Source organism: Meleagris gallopavo, chromosome 12 (assembly GCF_905368555.1).
Source record: "Meleagris gallopavo chromosome 12, MGAL_WU_HG_1.1, whole genome shotgun sequence".
Lineage (NCBI taxonomy): Eukaryota > Metazoa > Chordata > Aves > Galliformes > Phasianidae > Meleagris > Meleagris gallopavo.
In genome coordinates, this window is record NC_139415.1 from 11,019,845 (window position 1) to 11,042,785 (window position 22,941).

General features: G+C 37.9%; 1 protein-coding gene across 15 annotated transcripts in view; it reads left to right on the plus strand.

The window, feature by feature from the left end:
* The window catches only part of ADAMTSL3 (ADAMTS like 3), a 190,414-nt gene that overhangs the window by 126,357 nt on the left and 41,116 nt on the right, over positions 1 to 22,941 (plus strand). For all 15 annotated transcript variants that reach the window (XR_014885806.1, XM_085233767.1, XM_019619471.3 and 12 more), the window contains 8 exons: positions 4,252 to 4,409; positions 5,384 to 5,495; positions 8,313 to 8,451; positions 10,068 to 10,118; positions 14,140 to 14,344; positions 15,211 to 15,358; positions 16,791 to 16,875; positions 22,301 to 22,587. Coding sequence is in view for 14 of the 15 variants with exons in the window: in XM_085233767.1 (XP_085089893.1) it covers positions 4,252 to 4,409; positions 5,384 to 5,495; positions 8,313 to 8,451; positions 10,068 to 10,118; positions 14,140 to 14,344; positions 15,211 to 15,358; positions 16,791 to 16,875; positions 22,301 to 22,587 (1,185 nt within the window). In the remaining variant the exon portion in view is untranslated. The remainder of the gene's footprint in view (positions 1 to 4,251; positions 4,410 to 5,383; positions 5,496 to 8,312; positions 8,452 to 10,067; positions 10,119 to 14,139; positions 14,345 to 15,210; positions 15,359 to 16,790; positions 16,876 to 22,300; positions 22,588 to 22,941) is intronic.

The following is a 22,941-nucleotide window of genomic DNA, read 5'->3' on the forward strand; positions in this document are numbered from 1 at the left end:
GCTCCTGGGGGATTTCTGGAAAGCTCTTGAGGAATGCAGCAGCAACTCGTTAACTAAGTACAGAGTGCTCCTGGCTTCCTATCCAGGGTGGTTCCATAAAGAAGCTGTGGCTTGGCATTACTTTTGTTAGCTAGTTCTCTAGCTGGAAGAGAATTGTGAAATGTTCCTTTAACCACTTCCCCCAGCACATCTGTTTGCAAATCATTGAGGATTTAGACATTTGTTACCTAAAGTGGCAGAGGCAGAAAATAAGAAGGAGCTCTTGGAGTAGGGGATGGAAATTGCCTTGCTTCCTAGTCAGCTCTTCAAGAGCCTCTATTCTAGAGGAGGCGATTGTGTTATTTGCTTGCCCTCATTACTGACTTGCATGTACATTTGAGGGTGTTATTTTTCTCTTGGAATATCTTTGGTTTGCAACTTTATTGGCTTGGTGAGAGTGTGCTGCTACGACTAAATGCAAAACTTAAAGAACAATCACATCTAATTGCAGGCTCCATTTGTTAGTCCTGTTCTTCCTGGCTTGTAAGGAGGTGAAGTTAACAGGTGGAGTAGGAACTACTTACTGCAGAATTTTGTACTGTCTCCAGTATGTGTTTGCTCTTCAAGTAAATGCAGCAATTTGAAGAGCACTATAGAGTATCTGGCACTTTTCCCTTTGTCCTGCATTATTTTGTGCTTCATCCTGGGCTTTATGGTCTACTCTGGTTCCAGGGAAACACAGCTGCTGGATTAATCAAAAATGGAAAGCTGGTTAGAGAGGTAGTGCGTAACAGTTCTGAAACAAATAAATGCTCTGAACGTTGTTTTACAGTCAGCAGCTTATGCTGAAAGACTCATTTCTTTTCAGCTGGTATTTTGTTTGTGCTTATGGACGCTGTAAGTGTCATCAGATAGCAAAGGTGTTACTTTAATTCTGTTTGGGGTTCAGTGAATGGCTTGGTTGAAAATAACCAAATAATTTATATAAAACTGGTTATGAATAAAATGTTTCACTGCATTGTTTTCTTGATTTGGACTACATTATGGCTTTTTGACTGGTTATTTTAAGAGCATTATAATCAAAAGAAAGACTGGAAGTTCTCTGAAACTAATCCTCCATCAGAAGAAACAGGAAAACCAGAAGCTAATATTTTTACAAGTGGCCAATGCTAGATAACCAAGTTCATGAACTTAGGCAGGTTACATTGCACTGAAAAAAATATTGAAGCTCTTTTCTTCTTTTTGTCAATTTTCAGATATTGCATTACTTGACAATATTTAGCTATAAATCTTTGCACTACTTTGTCTTCAAAGAATTGCTAGGAGGATGACAGTGTTGCTTGTGTTTTCCAAAGAATGCATTGGTTTATTTGGGTCCTCTGTCATGCATTTTGTGCAAGTAATTTGCACAAGAAAGAAAACTTTTGAGCAGGAACATTATTTGCTCCCCCTTGCACTGGAAGCAAGAGCTGTTTCCCTGGAATTCTTCTGTGTATCCATATGCCATTATGGATCCTTTTGCAGTGGGTCTTCCAGCTACAGCTGGGCAAGGCATTTCCTTGGGAAAACAATTTTTATTTTTTATACTGACAAGAGAAGTAACAAAAAATAAGACAGCTATATGTCTTCGGCACCAGTGATTATCTTGTCAGGCATGGGTGACTACTTAAGAATTCCCTGTCCTTGTGACTCTGTGCATCTTTGATCCTAGTGGAGATGGGTTGGACGAGGATGTGCTTTGATTCCCAGAGATTTATTTTTTCTCTGACAAAATTGATTCATCTCCATATTCCTACCCTATGACCAAGGTAAAGTCATTTTGTAGAAATATGTTCTTTAAGCTTCCAGCCATGCATGTGATCTTTGCTGTATCTGTGAGAGTAGTGGAACCTAATACAAAGAAATCAGAGATAGTGTTGGTGCTGGATTTTATCAAATAAGACATCTGCTAATTCAAGAAGTACACATGACATTTAAAATCACTTCAAAGCAAGACTTAATGTATTTATGTAGGTGTCCACCAAGTCTCCAAAAGGGTAAATTCCATTATCTCACATCAGCTCTAAATGATCAGTGTGTTTGCCCGTTTCTAAGGAAATTAGTGAACTATTTATACCATTTACACAAATGCTCTTGGGAATACTCCTGCCTAGGCAAAATGTTGGGCCTGTTTTCCCAGGTTCCTTTGCTTTCAGTGAAAATAATGAACTTGGTCAGTTTTGCCTCATTCTGAATTTTCACATAATTCTTCTGTGTATTTTTTTGTTTATTTATTTTGTTTTACAGATCTTTCCTTATGTCTTCAAGAAACCTTTCTGTTCTCAACATTTTGTTAGGTTGCGTCATGGGCTCTGCTAGTCCTTGATTTTTAGATTTTCTACTCAATATCTGATATGATAGATACAGTTCCTGACTCTGATTCCCTTTATTATTGTTATTATTATGAAATCAATTTGTAATTATTTTAGAAAAATATATATTTTTAATTTAAGTGGCTTATTAAAGATAACCTATTGCTTGCCAGATTGTTCTTTTCTCTGACTGGCTGTTTTATTCTTCCATTGCTAAGAGACCATGTGTTTTATTGACCAAATGAAAGGAGTCCTTCTTAATTTTAAGGATGTTTAATTTTCATAAATCAATCTGAAGAGAAAAGGAATAAGAAGGAGTCTTACAGTGTCATATAGATTATTAGTGGTGATTTTGTACACGTTTCTTGAAAAAATCATGTTCTGCATTGCAAAATAGCAACTGTAATTCTTTCAAAAAATGAACAGTTGAAGGGAGAATTCTCCATTATAGTCTGAGTAAGAAAAAAGAGATGTTCTTAATTCAAAATCAGTTTAGAAGAATCAGTCAAAAGAAAGTCTAGTTTATCTTAGACTGTCTCTGAAGATCTGTCTACACGCATTACATAATGTAAACAGCATTGGGTCATTGTAACCGTGTTCACACAGTTTATACAGTATAAGCTTACAACATTTGAAAAAATTATAAAGATGCTTCAGAGTAATATTTCTGCTTTTGTTTGTCTTGTCTGGACATTATTTATTGGTTCAAAATTACTCGGTTCCGATACAGCTTCATCCATGACAGGCTTATACTAGTATAGTCAGCTCTTGTTTGTGTAACATATGGAAAGTAAAGAATTAAGTGGCTAACTGGAAAATTCATCGATGCAGAGGACATAAAGCTGAGCTATGGTTAGTAGCTCTGATGAAGGTGGAGTCTTTAAGTAAGATTCTCACACTGACATTCACCTCGCCTGGCTAAAACACAGCAGGGTATCAGCAGAGTGGCTGTGCTGCTCCCTGACCCACATGTCAGATGAGCTATAAAGAGAACAGCCTTTGTATCCATAAATTCAAATGATCAGAAATTACTAATGCAGCAGTTTCAATGAAAATTAGTTTTAAAAGCAGTTTTCATACTGACAGTAATATGCCGTCCATGCCTTTCTCATAAACTACCCTGATAGACTGTAACCCAACCAGTGTATTTCAAGTGACTTGCTGTGCACATCCACTGTATTATGCAGATCCCAGAAATTCTAATTTCCTTAAGTATATCTTCTTTTAGCTTTGTCTGCCTATAGTTCAGTCAGTTTGCTGGAAATGACTCAGTCCTAAAACGAAGCGTCTGTCTTCTGGAAGCTGTGGTCTGTTAGTTTAATCTGTTTCCAAGGAATGCAGTACAGCACAAAAAGGGTTTTCATCACCACCTGTTTTGAGAAAGGGACATCTCTCAGGCAGCACTGCAGCTACGACCTCCTGGCCTTGCTTTTTGCTAATATGGGAAATATTTGGAATTAAGTGAATGAGCTCTGCAGTGGGTAGAGTTATACAGCTTTTGAGGTGAGTGGTGAGCTTGATGCCATTCAGACTTCTCTGGACACTGATTACTGAAACTGGGCTCTAGTTGTTTCAAATATAAATTTGTTTTTGAAATGTATTGATTCTATTAATTTTGTGAGTTTCAACTTGTCCTGCTGAATGTATTGGTTTATAGCTGTATAGAGTGCTTTTCTAGGAAAAAATATCTCCAATGAGCTTTTGATATGGAAAAATAGTGTGATCCTGAACTGACATGTCATGGAATTATGCATCAACCTATAATCTGAAGTGGCTAATATTCTCACAGTTATTTGGTATATTCCTTAATGCACATATTCTGCTAATGCTTGCAATGTAGAGTTGCAAATGTTACTTTCTGACTTCCCTGAAAGGAAAAAATAGCCTGTCTAAATTTACAAATTGTGTATTTCTTCCCTAGTTATAGAGTCAAAGACACTACAAGGAGACAAGGGAGAACACAGTTTTGATGAACCTGGAACATTTGTCATAGAAAATACAACTGTTGAATTTCAGAAGACTACAGACAGGGAAATCATAAAGATCCAAGGACCTCTTGGTGCAGATTTCATTATCAAGGTGGGATGTGTGTGTGTACAAGTCTACAAAGATATTGCAAGTATATGCAGCAGAGTAAGGAGCTGTCAATTGGGTTGTAGCAATACAACAAATCTTTTAGATAGTAAATAAGGAATTTTAATTAAAACCCAGAGTTAATTTATACTAATCACATCCTGACAAGTTAAAATGTTATGAGGTCAATGCAATTGCTGTAGTAGAAAGCACGACAGGATATTTAATGATAAAAATGTCCTGGACTTTTGTTTTAAATATTACTGAAATATTGCTGTACACTGTACTGATGTTAATCCAGTTGAAGACTGCCACCTGCTGAATCTGAACGTTGCTTCCTGTAGCACCCTAAAATGACTCTTAGACAACTGATAGTCCAGCTACTGACTATTTCTAATCCTTTCAGTTTCTGTTATACAGAGACCAAATGTCAATGTATTGTATCATGTATGTGCACTTATAACTGTGTAGAAACTTACCAATATTTAACTGCCAAAGGAAGATAGTCATACAGTTTTCCATGGGAAATGGAAGGTGTTTGATTACTATCACCTCACTTGGCTTTATTTTTCTTGTTGTAGAAACAGACTTTCAGTAATGTTTATTGTTTTGCATCTCCAATATCACATGTGCAGTTAGACCTGCCAAAACATGAACCACTATGCATAGGTCAGTTCTAGTTCTCCCTCTCCAGAATACTTAATGTTTTGGAGATAAGGTAAAAGAAAAGAATACAACTGGGAACTTTGTCAATAAAGTATTGATAATCAAATAATAATATTATTACCTTAAATAATTTGATAAACAAACTGACGTACAAATACTTGACTGCTGGAAATTTAGATTTATTGGATTTTCTTGAAGTTTTATGCCTGTTGTCATAATACTGTCTGCACTGTTTCTACCTATGAATTCTATTTTGAAATGTCATAAACAATTGAGTACATTATACACATGCATTTTAATGGAACTTTCTCTAGACCAGGTACTCCGGATCGAAAGACAGTGTGGTTCAATTCTTTTTCTATCAACCTATCAGTCATCAATGGAGACAAACAGAGTTCTTCCCCTGTACAGTGACATGTGGAGGAGGTAAGTAATGGCAATTTTTAAGGTGTGTTTACTAGTGAAGATTGAAAGTTGCTGATTTACAGCCTTCATCTACATGTTTCTTGATTAAATGTTTGTGTTTCTTTGCACTTTGGTGGTGGTTCTTCAAAAACATTGATGACAGAGTAGAAAGGAAGTTGTTTTTTTCCTCAGTTAATATAACTTTTTATCTTGTATTAATGGAAGTCATGTTCTCATAATTGGATTGACTGTCGAATCTTCAGATATAAAGATATGACATTTAGAGTGGAAAATAACAGTTCCTAAATGATATTTTAGGAAAGTAAACAAAGAAATACAATGAAAAAATAATCAAAGGATTTAGAGAAGGAGGTATTTCTGACCACAGTGGTGGACATGAGGGGCAGTAGTAGAACACTTTATTTAGAAACTAACCATGCAGAAAGCAGAATAAACAGAATTTAAAAAACAATTACTATCAACACCCGTGGCTCTGGAAATGTGGTCTTGATAATAGTTAGAAGATAAGATACTGCATGTAGTTTCTACTCCTATTTTAATTACTGCTATTTATACAATGGATGAAGTGCAGCTCGACTACTGCTCAGCCAAGCAAGCCCACTATTTGTCAAATCTCGTTCTTCAGAGTGCATTGCCTTGTCAGGGGAGGAATTTTTGACATCATAGACAGTTATTTCCCTTGAGCCAACATTACCCAGATCACCTGAAAAACAAACTAGGAGATTCTGCAGCGATACTGGTATAGTTATTTTGTGATTTCCTTACCCTGTACAGATATAGTTTAAATAGTTACTTGGGACACGAGTTAGAAGTGTTAAGGATGTTTAAAGCAGAGACTTTGGGGAGCTTTTGCCAGACCATCCATTTTGATACTTGTACCATGCTTAGAGGATGATATGCAGCCCCACAGGAAACTTCTGCAACTTTTAAGATACCTGGTTTTGTGAATTGTTAGCAGCAGTAGCTGTTCTCTGAGCATAGAATCATAGACTATCCTGAGTTGGAAAGGACTCATGAGGACTGCAGAGTCCTGGCACCTGGCTTCACAGAGAGCTACTCAAAACTCAAACCCTATGCCATAGACACCCGCGGCCCTGCAGGCTGCACGCTGACTAGGGCAGTTGGTGATAATCCCTGCCCTCTGCCCCACGCCATCATGGCAGCAGCTCCTCTGTGCAGCCTGGCCTGGCCAAAACAATCCTGCTTTTCTCAGTGCAGCCCAGGAAAGCCTAAAGGTTGGACACCAGGGTGACTTAGAGCATTGTCCAAATGCTTCCTGACCTCCAGCAGCGTGGTGCCACAGCCAGGGGACCTGATCCTCAGGCCGACCCACCCCTCCCCTGACGCAGCTCCATCCTGTTCTCTCTTTGAAATTAGACAGTATTTTCAGTACCTGGCTTTGTAGCTGCATATCCATAATCTGAATCTGGTATCTTTTCAACAGAGATTGACACTGTTGATAGCAGTCCTGAGAGAGGAGATGCTAGTGAGTGAAGAAGCACAAAACTGAGCTAATACTTACCCACAGAACTAGGAGTCTTAGGGATGGCATATTATGGGGCATGCAGGGGAGTTGTATTGCAGCTGCCTGACTTAAACCTGTTATCTGGAATCAGCATGCCACCATTCCTCACTTGAATTAAAATATGTTTAATTCTGTAATCTTCATGCGTGGGGAGAGGGAGTGTTGCAGGGACATATCAGAAAGCACAGGCAAGATTGAATGAACAAAAACAGTTAAAAATTTCATCTTTTTTGTTTGCAAGTGGCATATCTTCTGGGTCCTTTCAGTGCTTATGAGAACAGGAACATGCTTTGAGCACTGGAACTGCTTAGTTCTTCTTTATGGTTATCACCCTCATGCACGATGACACTTTGAATCAGCCAAGAGACACAGAAATGAAGCCACTGATATATGATCCTCTAGCAGTTTCAGTAGACACTGGCTCTTGAGCTGTTAGTTTATTGACTCCATTTGGATTTTCATTCTTGTGGTTTCAAACTTTTTTTCTTTGCACATACCAGAACATCCTCCTCCTCTCCTCACATTAAGTCCAAGTCAGTTTCTCTGAATGAGCCTTTTTTTCTTAGCCAAAAAAGAAACCCAATGGTTTATAAAACTCAGATCCCTTCTGTTAACCAGTCTTTCCACATAATTTTTTTTTTTTTTTTCACCAAGCAGTTACTTCAAGTTTTCTTTTGTTGGCTCTTCAACTAGGAATGTTCTTGAAACTATTTCTTGGTTTTCTTCAGTTTAACTTAGCATAGTTTTTGGACCTCATCTTCAATTCCTCTGGCTTTCTGTTTTAAGGTTGTTTTTTTTTTTCTTTCTTTCTTTCTTTTTTTTTTTTTTTCCAACATGCATGACCATGTAATAAAGCTCTCACTAACATACACTTTACCTCTTCCTTGGGGGAGGGCTGTTATAAATCATGGAATGTGTAATAGAACCATGTGACTTTGTAGGGTGGGCTTGTGACAGGTGAGCTGTTCCATTATGTCACATGTGACACATTTATGTATGCTTTTACTTGTATCCTTAGAGTATTATTAGAGTAATGTGTAAGAGTCTCATGTAGAATTAGGATAAGTTAACATTACTGTTGCACTGAATTACCTTTGATGAAAATCTAGCCCTGTATGCTCCTGTGCAGTGTTTCCTTTTTTAAAAGCAAACCAAGGAAAAATAATACTGGAAATTAACTCTATGGAACCACACTGTTTGGAGGGATTTGGAAGGGAGAGTGGTAAAGGGAGAAAGAAAAATCTGCTTTAATTTATCTCCGTTATTAGAATTTAAATTTGCTTCTGCATTAGGTTATCAGCTTAATTCTGCTGAATGTGTGGATATTCGTCTGAAGCGGGTTGTTCCTGATCATTATTGTCATTACCACCCAGAAAATAAGAAACCAAAGCCCAAGCTAAAAGAATGCAACATGGATCCCTGTCCTTCTAGGTATGTATGAGAAATAAAAAAGTACGTGCTGTTGTCATTTAATAAGGAACAAGTCATCATATTTAATTAATTTGGGTTCTTTTAATCTTTAAGTCTTGGTTGATTACTGCATGCATTGAAGGCTGGCATCAGGCACCATTGTCAAGGGGTTTGTAGTATTTCTTAAGTGCTGTGCATTATGTGATTTTGCATTATACCAATATTACAAGTTTCTGTTAGCCCCTTCTTCAAAGGCTAATTCTATCTTTATTTTACTAAGTGTTATGGCACCGGTGTGAGGTTTTTATGATGTTTTATGAGAAAAAATTGTATACCAGTTTTTGGATTTTATCAATCCTGCCATTCGGAATTTCTCATTACAAACAGCAGTGGCTTTAATTCTTAGTCAAGTTTTGCATGTAGTTTATCTTGGTTTATTCATTTATCTACCAAAAAGTCTCATTCTTTTTTTGTACTGCAGCGTTGACAATAATTGAAGTTTGGGGCTTCGTTCTTGTGTGTGTGTGTGCGTGTGTGTGTACTTTTTTGTTGTTGTTATTAGTATTACTTTTACATTAAAAACAGAAAAAAATTATTAATCGTGGTACAAATAGAGCGGGATGTTATTGCCAAATTATAAAGGCTGCGGTATACATAAATTGTATTGAATTGCACTACAGTATTTCAAACTAACTTTTGGATTGTCTGATGAGGTTTCCTGGCTGTGCTAAAAGAATCTTAAAATAACATCTCAGTATCAAGTCCCAGAACCTCATAGTAATATGCCAGCTGGACGAACTAGAGTTATATGGAAGAAGAAAAGGAAACACACTCAATGGATTTCATTTCCTATAGCTAAACTGTCCATTTCCTTTCATTCCTGCTGAACATAATCATTGATAGTGACCTCTAACAGTTATAGATGTGCAGGATTTCAAGACTTTTTCCTGGATAGCTGATCACTCTATGGAGTGGTAAGACTTCAGTAAAGCTTAATGGCAACAGGTGCCAAATATTGCAAAGTTGGATTGGGAAAATAAGAGAGAGAAAGGGTGTAATTCTTTTTCCTTTCAAATTTATTGTATACAGACAGAAAAAGAGGACTACTACTAGATAGAATGCCATATTTCTTAGTATTGGAAGTAAGGCTTTATGCTGGCAATTCAAGCAAACTGCTGTAGAAGGATCCTAAGCACCATTCAGACCTATCTAGAATTAATCCTGAGCTGCATTTATTTCACTGCCACACATGTTCCTCAGAGGTCTTCATTACAGATATAAGTATGTATTTCTTGTTAGTAAAGTAGCACAGTTCTCTGCTGAAGCATTCCTTCTTTCGTTTGTTTTTTGTTGTTGTTGTTGTTGTTTGGTTTGGTTTGTTGTTTTTTTTTTTGTGGTATTAAGTGGAGAAACTGTATGGCGAATAGATCTCTCTCTCCCTCCAGAAAATTTAAGATTGTATGAGTCACTGTTGGCTACAGAGGTAAATAACATGCTGTGAATGTAAGATTCCCTCGTTTCACACTGGGAATTAATTAGTTGAAGCATGATTGTGTGTAAGTATGTATGTAGTTGGTGTTGAGCCTTGGATAAGAAAGATATAAGAAATAATGCTGCAATATTTATTTTGTTGACAGTGATGGATTTAAAGAAATCATGCCATATGATCACTTCCAGCCGCTTCCTCGGTACGTACAATCAGAATGGCGTATGTTTCAGTGTTATCCCAATTTTGACTGTAAGTTCACTGTTTGAGTACTTAGATCATTGAATGCTGTTTTATGATGCTTTTTGCTGTAAGTAGCAAGTTCATAACAAAATCCTGTATTTTGATTTTGAATCTTGCACTTTGGGTAATTAACTTAGCAGTAAGAGGTTAATATGCTCTTCTTGAAAATATCAACTTGAAAGACTTCAGCAAAGAGTTGTTCCCCTAATCCTTCTCTTGCTGTACTGCCAAGAAGGGCATCTCATTTAAAATTTGCGTATGGATTCTTTTATTGAAAGATTTTTAGTCTGGAGATGAATGCGGTGAATATAACTGCAAATACAACTGGTCTTCCTGTATTACAGGACTCTTCGGTTCCCCTTCACTTGAAAGACCTTATTTACTATTTAAACTTACACTCTATTTAATGACATCAAGGTTGACATGACAATTTAAAGATACTCTGTTGTCTAAGTGTCTACTGACTAAAATTAGGACAAGAGCACAGATAAATGCCTTTTATTTGTTTGTTTTTTTTTTCTTTTTTCTTTTTTCATCTCCCATCAATCATAGAATTGTAAGGCTTCTCTGAAATGTTTAAATGTTTTATAAAGACGTTTGTACTAAAAAGCATTGAGCCAGTCTTACTGTTAATGTAAAGAATTATAGTCAGTAGACTTAGATGTGTATTTATCCTAACTGAAGCACTGCTTTAGAATACAGCAAAATGAATAATGTATATTTTTCTAAATGACTAAAGATGTGAAGTAATAAGAATGAAATCATAGATTTGCATGGCTCAGTGGAGCTACTGATTACAGCTGGTATAAATGGGCAAAGTTTATTTCCTTAACAATTTACGCTTGCTGTGGATCAGCTCTCCTGTGATGTATTCTGGCTTTCATACGCTGGTTGGGATCTTTTCATTTACATCTTTATCCTGTGAAGTTCTGTAATTGTTCCGTCTCTATCTCCTTCCATTTCTTCTGCCAATTCTTCTGTCAGTTCCTTTTTGTTCAGATCTCCTCTGAAAGTCAGCACAATTTATTTTCATGAGTATTTCATCTTCTGAACCACTCAGCTGGAGACAAGCTGGAAGAGAAATTTAATCCCCTTTCTGTGCTGTACTGTGCTCAGCATATTTGCATGACACTCTGGTGAGATGGATTATGTCTGTGATAAAGCTGTGGGCAGATTCTCTTATTTAAAATATCGAGAACTACAAAGACCCACCTCATTTCAACACCTCTGTGTGTACCATCACAAGATGTCATGGTGTTTCTGTGCAATGCTCAGGAGTAAGAACTGTAAGATGGAAGCGGATGGCCAAGCTGGGCTCAGAGTTGATGCCATCAGGATGGAAAGAGAAGAAATTGGACAAACTAATTCACTGTGTTCCTTCCACTGGGAAGGCACATGAGTAAACATATCAGAGGTTTAAAGGCACCACTTCTTACTGAAATTTCTGAAATACTTGCATCAATGAGGTGGATCTGGTCCAATGTGGATGTAAGTCTTGCTTCAATGTAGCGAGGTGTTCCTTCTCTGTGTTGTTGCCTGTAAAGCAATTGCCTTGTGTCAGTTCTACAAGGCTTTTCCTGTCTATTCTTTCTGCTTTCTTTTTTCTTACCTGTTCACACACTAACCCAAAATTGTTTTTGCAAAGCAGGCAGAAAACAAGTGTTGTAGGTATGCTGGAGTAAAGCTGTACAGACTACCTCACCTCGACCAGCAATCGTACATCACACCTCCTACATAACTCGAGGGCCATCTGCAGTCCTGTGGCATTTACCACTACTTGCCCATTCACACAGGGAAGTTGTGGGAAAGTCATGGTGCACACCACAAGATCTTGAAAGAGTTCTCCTGTGGCTAGAGTTGTAAATGCCCCACTGAAATATTTTTACAGATGGAGAATTCTTTTGAAATAAATAGAAAAATTTCCCAGGATGAAAATTTTCTTTTAAAGCTTTTGGAATGCCTCCATTTATTTCAGACTTGTTGGACTGTTGAGAATCCCTTGACAGCTGTGGGTTCTGGAAAGTATCTCCTTGACTGCCTGTCCTAGACCCCCTTTTCCCCAGTAGCCATGGACCTCACTCCATCTTGAAAATGCTTTTGGGAGTATGGGATCTGGAGTGTGTTTGAAACTGATGAGATAAAGAAAAACAACTATAAAACTTTATGCTATAAACACTTATGAGGCTAGTATTACACATAGCACAGAGAGCCTTATATATATAAATCCATGAGCTGCTAATTCATCGAACAGTTAATTGCTCTTTAGTTCCTGGCTTTTTCTTTTACCCCTTTTTTTTTTTTCCCTGTCTTTTCCTTTTCCTTTTTTTTTTTTTTTTAAGAAAGTGATTTAACACTGGACATTCATTTAAAGAAAAGTGTATTTTACTATATATATATATAAATATATTTTATATATTTATATAAAAATATATTTTAAAATGATATCTATGCATACAGCCTTATTCTGAATGCTTTTGAGCGTATAGTCTGGTTAATGTTATGTAGCTTGCTCTCTGTTTTATGCTCATTCTTCTGTTGACCTTAGACATGATTAATGTTTTCATAGGAATGCTTAAAACAGAAAGTATCCTTGATTTACCTGTTGTATCACAGAAAATGTGTAATGATTATTTAAATTTAACTAGGATTATAGTACTTTGTTCCATCTGCTCCAAGACTATGACTTCCTCTTTGATGGCTGTGTTACTCCTGATTAACTGATTTTGGTGGGGTATCGTAGTTACTGTGTCCATTATTCATAATGGATGTGCTTTTTATACATAACCCTCTGTGAACCCCTGCAGTAGTCAGATGAATAATTTTTTAGCAAGATACTGATGAACTATAAGATTTGGTCCCAAACTCAACCATTTTCCAGAGTTCGGCTTTAGTTTGAGTGGGTGGTGGGAGGAAGGCAAGAGGCAGAGAGTGAGAAAAATACATAGGGCTGAGTGTATGCTATAGATAAATGCTATGAGAAGGGCTTGTAATCTGTAAACATGGCAAGAATGGGGCACTAAGATTTGTTTTGGTTGCAAAATAATTGCTTAAATATACATTTATGATAAGACTGAAAAATAAATGAAACAAAGCTTGTAACCTAAACACCTCCATGCAATTCTCACTTCAAATGGTACAGTGGTTTCCATCTAACTGTAGTTAGGTCTAAGACCATGGGTAAATTTTCACTTTAAAGACATTCTTTCCCACCAGTTTGTATGTCATCCCTCTGCTGGAAGCTACTAAACCATAGTTCTGCTAGTTTGCAGGGCTTTGTGAGTTTTCCTTGATCTCTGTATCTCCCTGCTTCAGAAGAAATCAGGAAGGTTACCTGGAGTGGCTGTGAAGTGAAATGGTTAAATAGCTGCCTTTTGCTTGAAGCAAGTTGAAAAGACTGAATGCAAACTCATTCAATGGCATTTTAAACGTAGATGGGAAAACTCTTGCAGAACTGCAGTAGTAACCAGCCAAATGGTATCTGTCACAACGTAACTTGTTCAGGGTCCTTAAGGATGAAGACATTTTGTGCTGAAATAGCTGAGTTTTCCCAAAACAAGTATTGGAGTTCCCCACAAAACGCTTTCAAGATCAAATTTTTAGGAGTAGTCTGCACCAGTGTGGGCAGTAGTGAGCAGCTGTGGGTAACAACATCCTCAGTCACCATAGTCTGTTCTGTATTTGTACTTCATGTAATCTCAAGTACATATGCTTCATGTTCTCTGACAAATGTAAGAAAAATAAACCGCAAAAAATATTGTATTTAGGTGACACAGATGAAAGAATGAAAACTATTCAAGCCTGGAATAATGCAATACAACTCTGTGATTCAATGTATTTATATTAAATGTGTGGTAAAAATTAAGAAATAAAAAATAATGTAATTTAATTACACTGAGGTTAGATTCAGTTTTTTGCACTTTTAATAGAGGTTAGTAGAATAAAAAATAGCCTTGTTTTTTCTTTACTCATCTTTTTTCCAGGTGGGAACATAACCCTTGGACTGCATGTTCAGTTTCCTGTGGAGGTGGCATTCAGAGGAGAAGTTTTGTGTGTGTAGAGGAGACCATACATGGAGAGATTCTGCAAGTGGAAGAATGGAAATGCATGTATGCCCCTAAACCCAAAGTCATTCAAACCTGCAATCTGTTTGATTGTCCTAAGTGGGTGGCAATGGAATGGTCTCAGGTAAGTTGAAAGTGTTTTGGACTATTATCCTTTTCTTAAAAAAAAAAAAAGAAAGAAAAAGCATCTAATCTTGTGTTATTCTGTATGAGTACATACTACAGGAAAAAAATGCAGGCAAAATTCATGACGTTTCATGGGATAAGTTTGTTCTAATTAACTGGCCTGATAATAATAAAAAAAAAAGTGAATGTGTCTGTGTAGATAAAAATACATATTGAATTATTTATGCTTCTTTAATTCCTGCTTTACAAAGAGGAGAAATTAGAGTAAGAGGTCAGACTCCTTTGCAATCGGGTTGTTTGTTTCTCAGTTCTTGATAAATGTAATCTTTCACTCCACATAATAACTAAAGGCATGGCTGTCTAGTGGCTGATGTGTCTGCAAGGGTGATTTTCCAGCATTCTCTACCTTTCATTATAGTAACAAGAACATAGAGCCAACTCATCTTGGCTGTAGTTATCTGATAGTCAGATAGCTCAACACTTCTGTAATTACTTAGTTCATCCAGATGACATCACTGACTTGTAGTCAAGAAACAATTCTCACAGCACGTCTGACCCAGCTTAAACTGGAAATGACCACTCTGAGAGAGCATATTCTCAGTACACAAACCCCTCTGCTTTAGATGGTTGCCAATCAGATAAGCTTTAGAGAACCCCAATAAGCCACTTTCTTTCCAAAAATTATCATTTCTTCAAGCATCTCTTTATTCACCCAGAAATGCAAGGTCATCGTCACATCTCTGATATCTGATTAATTCTGGAAAGACTTAAGTAAACGTATAATCAGTATTTCAAACTTCCTTTTTATCAGTATTTATAAATAAAATAAAAGAGAGAGTGAGATGGTTGCTTTATCTCCTGCAGTGCACAGTGACATGTGGCCGAGGTTTACGTTACCGTGTAGTGCTGTGCATTGACCACCGTGGGCAGCATGTTGGTGGCTGTAATCCACAACTTAAACTACACATAAAAGAAGAGTGCATCGTGCCAATACCGTGTTACAAGCCAAGAGGTAAATGGAACTTCATCTGAGCCTGTTATTGTTTTACATTTTTGTTAAGAGAATTAAAAGCCCCTAGTAACCTCTAAGAAATGCCAGAAGTTGGAATTTACTGGGACTTATTTTAGTCTTGGCAGGAACAGATATTTTAATTATTGGTGCTAGAAGTGTCCTGCTGATATTTGCTGATAATGTGGCCAGGCAGTCATAAAGTGATCATGCTAACTGTACCTGTACAACTTGGTCAGATTGGGAAAACCAGAGTTAATGAGTTCAAGATGGTAAGGGAGTTGTTCAGTAACACTTGAAATGGGAATGATGCTTGCATGTATCAGCTGGGATGTTGTTCTTTTGCATCTCATTAAAATTATCAGTCTTCTACGTGGACCTTTTCAGTTCATTAAGTTATAAACATTTTTTGTATATTTACTATGTTTGTCACAATTATGTGAATTGACAAATATCCTCTGAAAGAGTTGATGTGATGTAGAAAAGTAGATGAGAAGGTGAAAGGAAAAACAAAGATGGGAAAATTGGGAGGAAGTAATATATTTTGTCCTTTACTCATTTCTGTCTCTCTGTTCCCAGAAAATTTTGGTTGATGCTACTTTTGTTCTTTTTGACTTTTATTTCAGCTTTAAGACTATGTTTCAGACACTCACTGTAAAGATTTGCTCAGAAAGAGTGCAAATTATCTGCAGACAGCTTAATGTTTCTCTTTGGGATGTTGTCAGGCTCTAGGCTATTCTTCAAGCATGAAGAATTCAGGGTTAAACCATGCGGTGGAAACCAGCACTGAAAATTAAAGAGCTTTCTGGGATTTTAGTTTGGAGGTGGTCCTCAAGTCTCTAATGTTGCCGCAAGACAAAACATCACAGAAGTATAGGATACGTAGACAGATTAAAAAAAAAAAAAAAGCTAGAATTTATTGTTTTTTGTTTTTTGTTTTTTTTTTTTTTTCTAATTATTATATTGAATTCTGTATTTGGTAAAGCTAGCTAATTTGATTAGCAAAAATAATTTATCTAATGGAAATCTTTTAAAAAGGGCAGTCCATGTGGAGAACAACATATTTTTGCTTTACTCAGGCTTGTAAACTTTCTGATTGGTTCAGCTATAAACTTACATTATGGTGATAATACATCACACAGATAAGCTACAATCTAATAGAAAATGCCCATGCTCGAGAAAGATGTAGAGAAGAAATCGAAGGCTACATAGAAATTAAAATCAGATTACTGGTAACCTCTCAGTAAAAAGTGGTGTCAGGATGGAAATATCCTAATAAATGATGTTTTATTATCCACAATATCTTTATTCTAGAAATTGAATAAGTAGATAGGCAGTGTACAGTATGAAGTGCTAAGGTATATAATGCTAACATCTACTTATCATCTCACTTTTTGGAGGAATTCCCTAGTGTTGTTTATTTTTTCTCTACTAGAAAAAAGTCCTGTGGAAGCAAAATCCCCATGGTTTAAACAGGCACATGAAATGGAGGAGACCAGAGCAGTCTCAGAAGAGCCAACGTAAGTACATTGTCTTATAGAGTGAAGAAATATTTCCAGCATGTTTTGCAGATGATCTGGAATGACTGTTGGCTCTGCAGTTTGCTTTGACATTTGGCCCTCCTTGGAGATGAGTTGTATTATGAGCTGTTCCTAATTTTCTTCTCAACAGCTTTGCTTCTGGAGCTCCTGTTTTGGATGACATAGAGCTTAGCTACTCTACTAATAGTGTCCGTATATCGTTCAAGCGACGTAAAGTGATATTAATTTAAACAAATTAATTAATACACATAGAAGCATTCCATTTGATATGTAGTAATTATTTTCAGTTTTATCCCAGTGTGCTGCTACCTTAGAATATTAATGGTTTTATCAGAAACTAAGAAGTGCTTTGTAGGACTGCCAGAATTTTCTTGGTGGAGAGAGACGAGTGCATAAAGAAAGTGAGAAAAAGCTGCTGGTCTTTGAGCTTAGCTAAATCTGTGGGGATGAGTTGTGACATTTTACATACACGTGTGTGTGAAAGACCACCTGGATTTTCTTTGGATTTTTTGCGTCTCCTTCAAAGCTGATGGGGATAAGCCTGACAACACTTATGGCCTGGGTGTGGAAGCCTAAACTAAATCCAGTTCCTGTCCTGTGTGTGTTAGGGCATGTACACAATTCCTTGTGTCCCTTGTGTACAGGCCTGCTTGTATTTGACTCATGTATTCAATATTTAACATACAGCTTTCTGTGAGTATTTTGTGAGTTTTTGAAAAGCACTCTGTTGTATTTAGCCAAATTCAGCACTCATTTGTAGCAGTTATAGTTTAAAATGATTTAGGTGAGCTTATTGAAATGACTTTGGATTTACATTGTTCTCTCTGAAAGTCGAGTCTACCCCATAACCTCTTGTTTTCCTTCCTCCATCTAAGGGTTTCGGATTTCTGGCACACATGCATGAGCAGGTGTGATCATGAGTAATAAAATCTTTACACCTGCAGCAACACACAGGAGAAACCTCTTGCCAAACAGGTGTTTGCATAGTTATGGTGACTGTACTTGAAGCCTTTCACTGCTCTAGCCTCCCAAGTCAGGGGTCAACTTACTGTGAGGGGTTATTTTGCTCCCCAGACTGATGGCCCTAAATTCAAGCAGATTAGTGGCAATCACATGTGATTGTGAAATGGAGGGATGCAATCAAATGTGCCATTGAATGTCTGCATTGTCAGATTGAATGTCTAATGTCAGATTGGAAGTATAGCAGGCTGCCTCTCAAAAGGATTCAGCGTGAGGCTATAAAGAAAATAATCTCTAGCATTATAGAATCACCTGTAGCAGCTATGTACTTGTGTACTCTGTCTGCTTTTACAATCCTTCCAGAGCAGTTTGGCAGAATAAGCAAGGAGGACTGGAAGAGGCACAGCATGCCAGTTCAGAGTGTCTTTAGAATACAGTAGAGCTGAGCTGGGATCATTTTAATGGGTTCTCTCTTACCTTCTCTATGCAAAGATGACAGTTTTTTATGCCTACCTAGACATGACTGATCTATTCCACTGGGCCACGCAATGTGAGTGCAGACCTGTGATCTCAGTGCATGTCCTGTCACAGCTCTGCAGCTTTGCCACTTCTTGGATTTTTTTCCTCTTCGCTTATCCCAGAGTCCTTGATGTTCATCTTTGGTTATTTTTTATCCTAATCTTGTCCAAGGAGCCTCTCCTTCACATTTTCTATAGGCATCGTCTAATACATTTGAAAGGTTTCTCCGATTGCTTCCTGCTGATCATATAATCCTTACTAATGAAAGAATTACTAAGGTAGGAAAAGATAACTGATATCATCTAATCCAAGCATCTTTTTTTGTGAAAGTATTTTATTTTATTGAGAAAAGTTATCATAATATTACCAAGTGCCTTACCAAATCCTATCTCCCAAAGAAACCATGTGAGTTTGTTTGCATCACTTACAAAAAGTATGGAAGTGTGTTCTGTGTAATCTGTGCTTTGTATGAAATGAAGTCCATGTGTGGATGTGTTCTATAAGAAAAGAAAATAATTCCAAGTGGTAACAAACTTACACTGGAGCCTGTGTGCGTTTAAAGAAACATATAACAATTTTGTAAAAACTGACTGGAAAGAAAAATCCATCCAACTGGAATGCATATTTCTTATCTAAAGGAAATATATTCTCATGTATGGTAGTGTCTTGTCTTCACAGAAACAATTGCATTTCAAGTAACTTTGTAGAGAACAAACTTTACTATTTAAAAAAAAACAACATTAAAACACATTAATAATTAAAGCATTAAACAGCTGTTGTGCAGTGAAGCAAGGAGCCCCACGAAGTCTGCAGTTCAGTTGTAAGTGCTATCAACTCCATCTGGACCAGGGGGATTTTCCAGGACATCAAATCGAGATTCATATGTTGGGTCGCACACAGCTGCTGTAGAAATCCCAGTACAATTCAGGCTCATCAGCACTTAACCATACAAGTCAGTTAAATACTGAGCAAGGAAGGTCTCCATAGATTTGCTGCGGGTCATCTGAAAAATGGTCTTCCCTGAGCATGGGGACATTGGGTTGGCACCATGGGATAGTAAGAGGCGGACCATGCCTAAGTTATCATTCAATACTGCGTCGTGGATTGGTCCAATTCCACCCTGCGCACTGCAGTTCACATGAGCCCCGTTCTTGAGGAGAAGCCGTGCAATATTCAGCCAGCCACTGAAACAGGCCTCGTGAAGGGCACAGTAACCCGAGTCATCGTGGTGGTGAATGTCACAGACTTTGTTTTTCAGGCAATACAGAACGACATTCTGGTAGCCCAGGTAAGCCGCCCGCTGCAGCAAGGTCTCACCTGCGTTCTCGTTAACACTGATGGAGCGGGCCTCACGTGGCATGGGCTGGCGGGGCCTGGGCACCTGCAGCGTGGCATGCTGGGGGGTTGGCAGCAAGGTGGACTGCTGCAGCTGCTTCTTCAGCTTCTGCTTACGGGGTTTGGCAGGCATGGAGCCACGGTGCTGAGTGGACTCTGCTTTTTTCATCACTTTCTTTGGTACGGCGACCGTATCTTCGGCATGTTCAGTGTCGAATGATTCATCCTCTGTCAGATATGGCCTCTTTCTTGTCCCCTGCTCTTCCAAATGTTTTGTTTTACGCTTACGTTTTCCCGATGGTTTCTCGTACTCTGCAAGTTTCTTCCGCGGAGGTTCATGGTAGAAGCCCTCCTCTTCACCTGTGTCCAGCCTTTCTGTCTTCCGTCTTTCTTTAATTTTCTGCCGTTTGGCTTCTGAACTTGGTGCTGGACTCGACTGAGCTTGTTGGTCAAATAAGTCTTCTGCCCTCGCGCCAAACATTGCCAAATGTAAGGCTTAAAATCTCTGTGCTGAGTCACCTGTTCTACCTTGTGCTTCGTAGGCTACCTGCCACTCTCAGCAGCAGCAAAGCCAGATTTTGTTTAGCTTTTTTCACGTTTAGAGCCCTGCAACAGCAGGAGCACTGAGAACAGACGTATGTTACTCTTGGTGGGCTTGTTGCCACGGCCGGAATCCTGTTGTGACATCAGAATCTTGTTGCCAGTGGCAACCTGGTGCATCATTCCACCCATGCCCAGGAGCTCTAATTGCCCTAACTGATCCTGTCTTTTTTATCTTGAGTAAGATTTTTGTGTCAGGGTTTACAATCGAAGAAGAAACTCTAACAATAGGTTGTCACTTCTTCCCGAATAAATGATGAAATATCTCTCTGGTTTGGATTTGTTTATCTTTCCTTTTTTTTTTTTTTTTTTTTTTTTTTGTAATTCATGCATAATTCAGTGTGATATCTCATCATTCACCCCTGTCTTACAGGAGTCTTACGATTTCCTTGGTACAATTCCTTCACATTTAATTTTAATTATTCTCTTGTTGTCCAAACTTGAAGTGCAATATGAAGTCCCAGCTTCCAGTCCATCCTTTTATTACAGCTGTCCTTCTATGCTTCTGTGTCATATTTTCATGGATAATGAATAAGAAAATAACTACAGCTGTGTTTTAGAACCCACAAGTGGTGGATGTGCCAAAAGTAGCTTGTGAAAGAGAAATACTTGTACTACTGATTTCTACATTGCATTGATGATTTTTGCTTTAATGATTCCCGTCACAGAATTTGATTGAGAATGTGTTCAAAAATAAATATGAGAAAATAAAAAAGAATTCTAAACTCAAAATTCAGATACAACGCTAACTTCCAGGTCTCTCACACACTCCAGTCACTTCCTTCTTTAATGCATGTCTCTGTGTATACAGATATACATATATGTGTTTTGGGTTTCCTATCCCTGTTGGCTTGCGTCTGAGGTACTTGTGTTGCAGAATTTTAGGAGCTAAAAAGTTACATGGCTACGTTAGAAAAATGCCAAAGTAGAATAAAAAGTATTTGAATGCGTTTTCTTTTAATCTTAAACTTCTCTATAAAATCCCAGGCACTGATATTCAATGGGAAAACCTCCATTATGATATAGGTTTGCTATAAGTCAAAGAAAAAATGCTTCAATTTTTCTGAGTTTCTTTCTAAATCTGGATGCTATGGCTCAAAATTGTCTCTCAGCTCTACAGAATTTCAAAATCACACACCATAGGTTATTTCTGGAGTGTCTTAATGCATACAGTTTTGTAAACCTGTGCACAAAGTCCTTGATCCATTGAAGTCCTTAAGCACAAGTTTAACTCTGAGCACATCATAGTCCTATTGACTTGAGAAGACTGCCTGATATGCTTAGAGTTAGGCACATGCTAAAGTATTTCACTTCTGTAGCTATCCTAGTTAGTTTGTGTGGCTGTCTTTGGGAAGACTGTGAGATCTGCTGTTTCAGATCCAAGTGGATTTTATCTGCTGGAGTAAAAGAAAGCCTTTCTTTTCACCTTTTCCCACAGTTATCCACTTAAAATTTGTTATCAAAAGCATCTGGATGTGATTCCTGCCAGCTCTGCTGTTGAACATAGCAGGCCTTTAGCTTGCACTGGCATGCATAGTTGCCCAGAGAGGTTGTGGATGCCCAATCCCTGGAGGCGTTCAAGGCCAGGCTGCATGTGGTTCTAGGCAGCCTGGCCTAATGATTTGCAACCCTGCCCATGGCAGGGGACTTGAAACTAGATGATTTTTGAGGTCCATTTCAACCCAGGCCATTCTATGATTCTGTTATGATTCTGCAGTTCTATGACATTTGCTGTTTTTAGCACTGAAAGAAAAAGCCATTCTTCCATTTGTCAATACTCTTCCGATAAAGAACAATCTGATCTGGGATGGGAGAAAAGTGAAAGACTTAAAAAAACGTATTTCATTATGCAATCATTTGAAACACGAAATAGCATTATGTACTATGTTATATCTGCACGTATGTTTTTTGGCTGTGTTTTACTTGTGCATATGCGGACGCATTCTAGAGTTAAATGCAAACATTTCATTTGTGCTGTGCTCATTTGCAGGTTTATTCCTGAACCGTGGTCTCCATGCAGTGCCACGTGTGGCAGTGGCATACAGGTGCGGGATGTGAAGTGCCGAATTCTTCTCTCATTTACGCAGACTGAGGTGGAACTGCCTGAGGAGGAATGTGAAGACGTGAAGCCCCCCACAGAACAAGTATGTCACGAGGCACCCTGTGACAGTGATCCTGTCCCCTACACACCGGAATTTTCACGTGCTGAAGATGGCAGTGTGATTTATGACTGGGAGTACATTGGTTTTACTCCTTGTTCAGCCACCTGTCTTGGAGGTACTTTTATTATCCTTTTTTCCCCCTTTCTTTTTAATCCCATCTTATAAGCTTCAGCTTTCCCCCCCCCCCCCTCTCCCCCTTGGTTATTAATAGAGTGTTCTTAATGTGTTCAAGCATCAGGCTTTATTTGGTTAAGTAAGGCACAAGAAGCTTTTGCTACAGCAACTTGCTTCAGTCTTATTGCTGCGAGGATCTCGGCTGCCAGGCAGTTGGTTGTACAGCGTGTTTAATGCATCACTGATGGGCAAAAAAAAATGAACTTTCTTTTCCTGTGAACTGAAAGCGTATCATTTTGGAGGTAAAATTTCCATATTAATTGTTTATCTACCAAAAAGCTGCAATTTTCTTCAG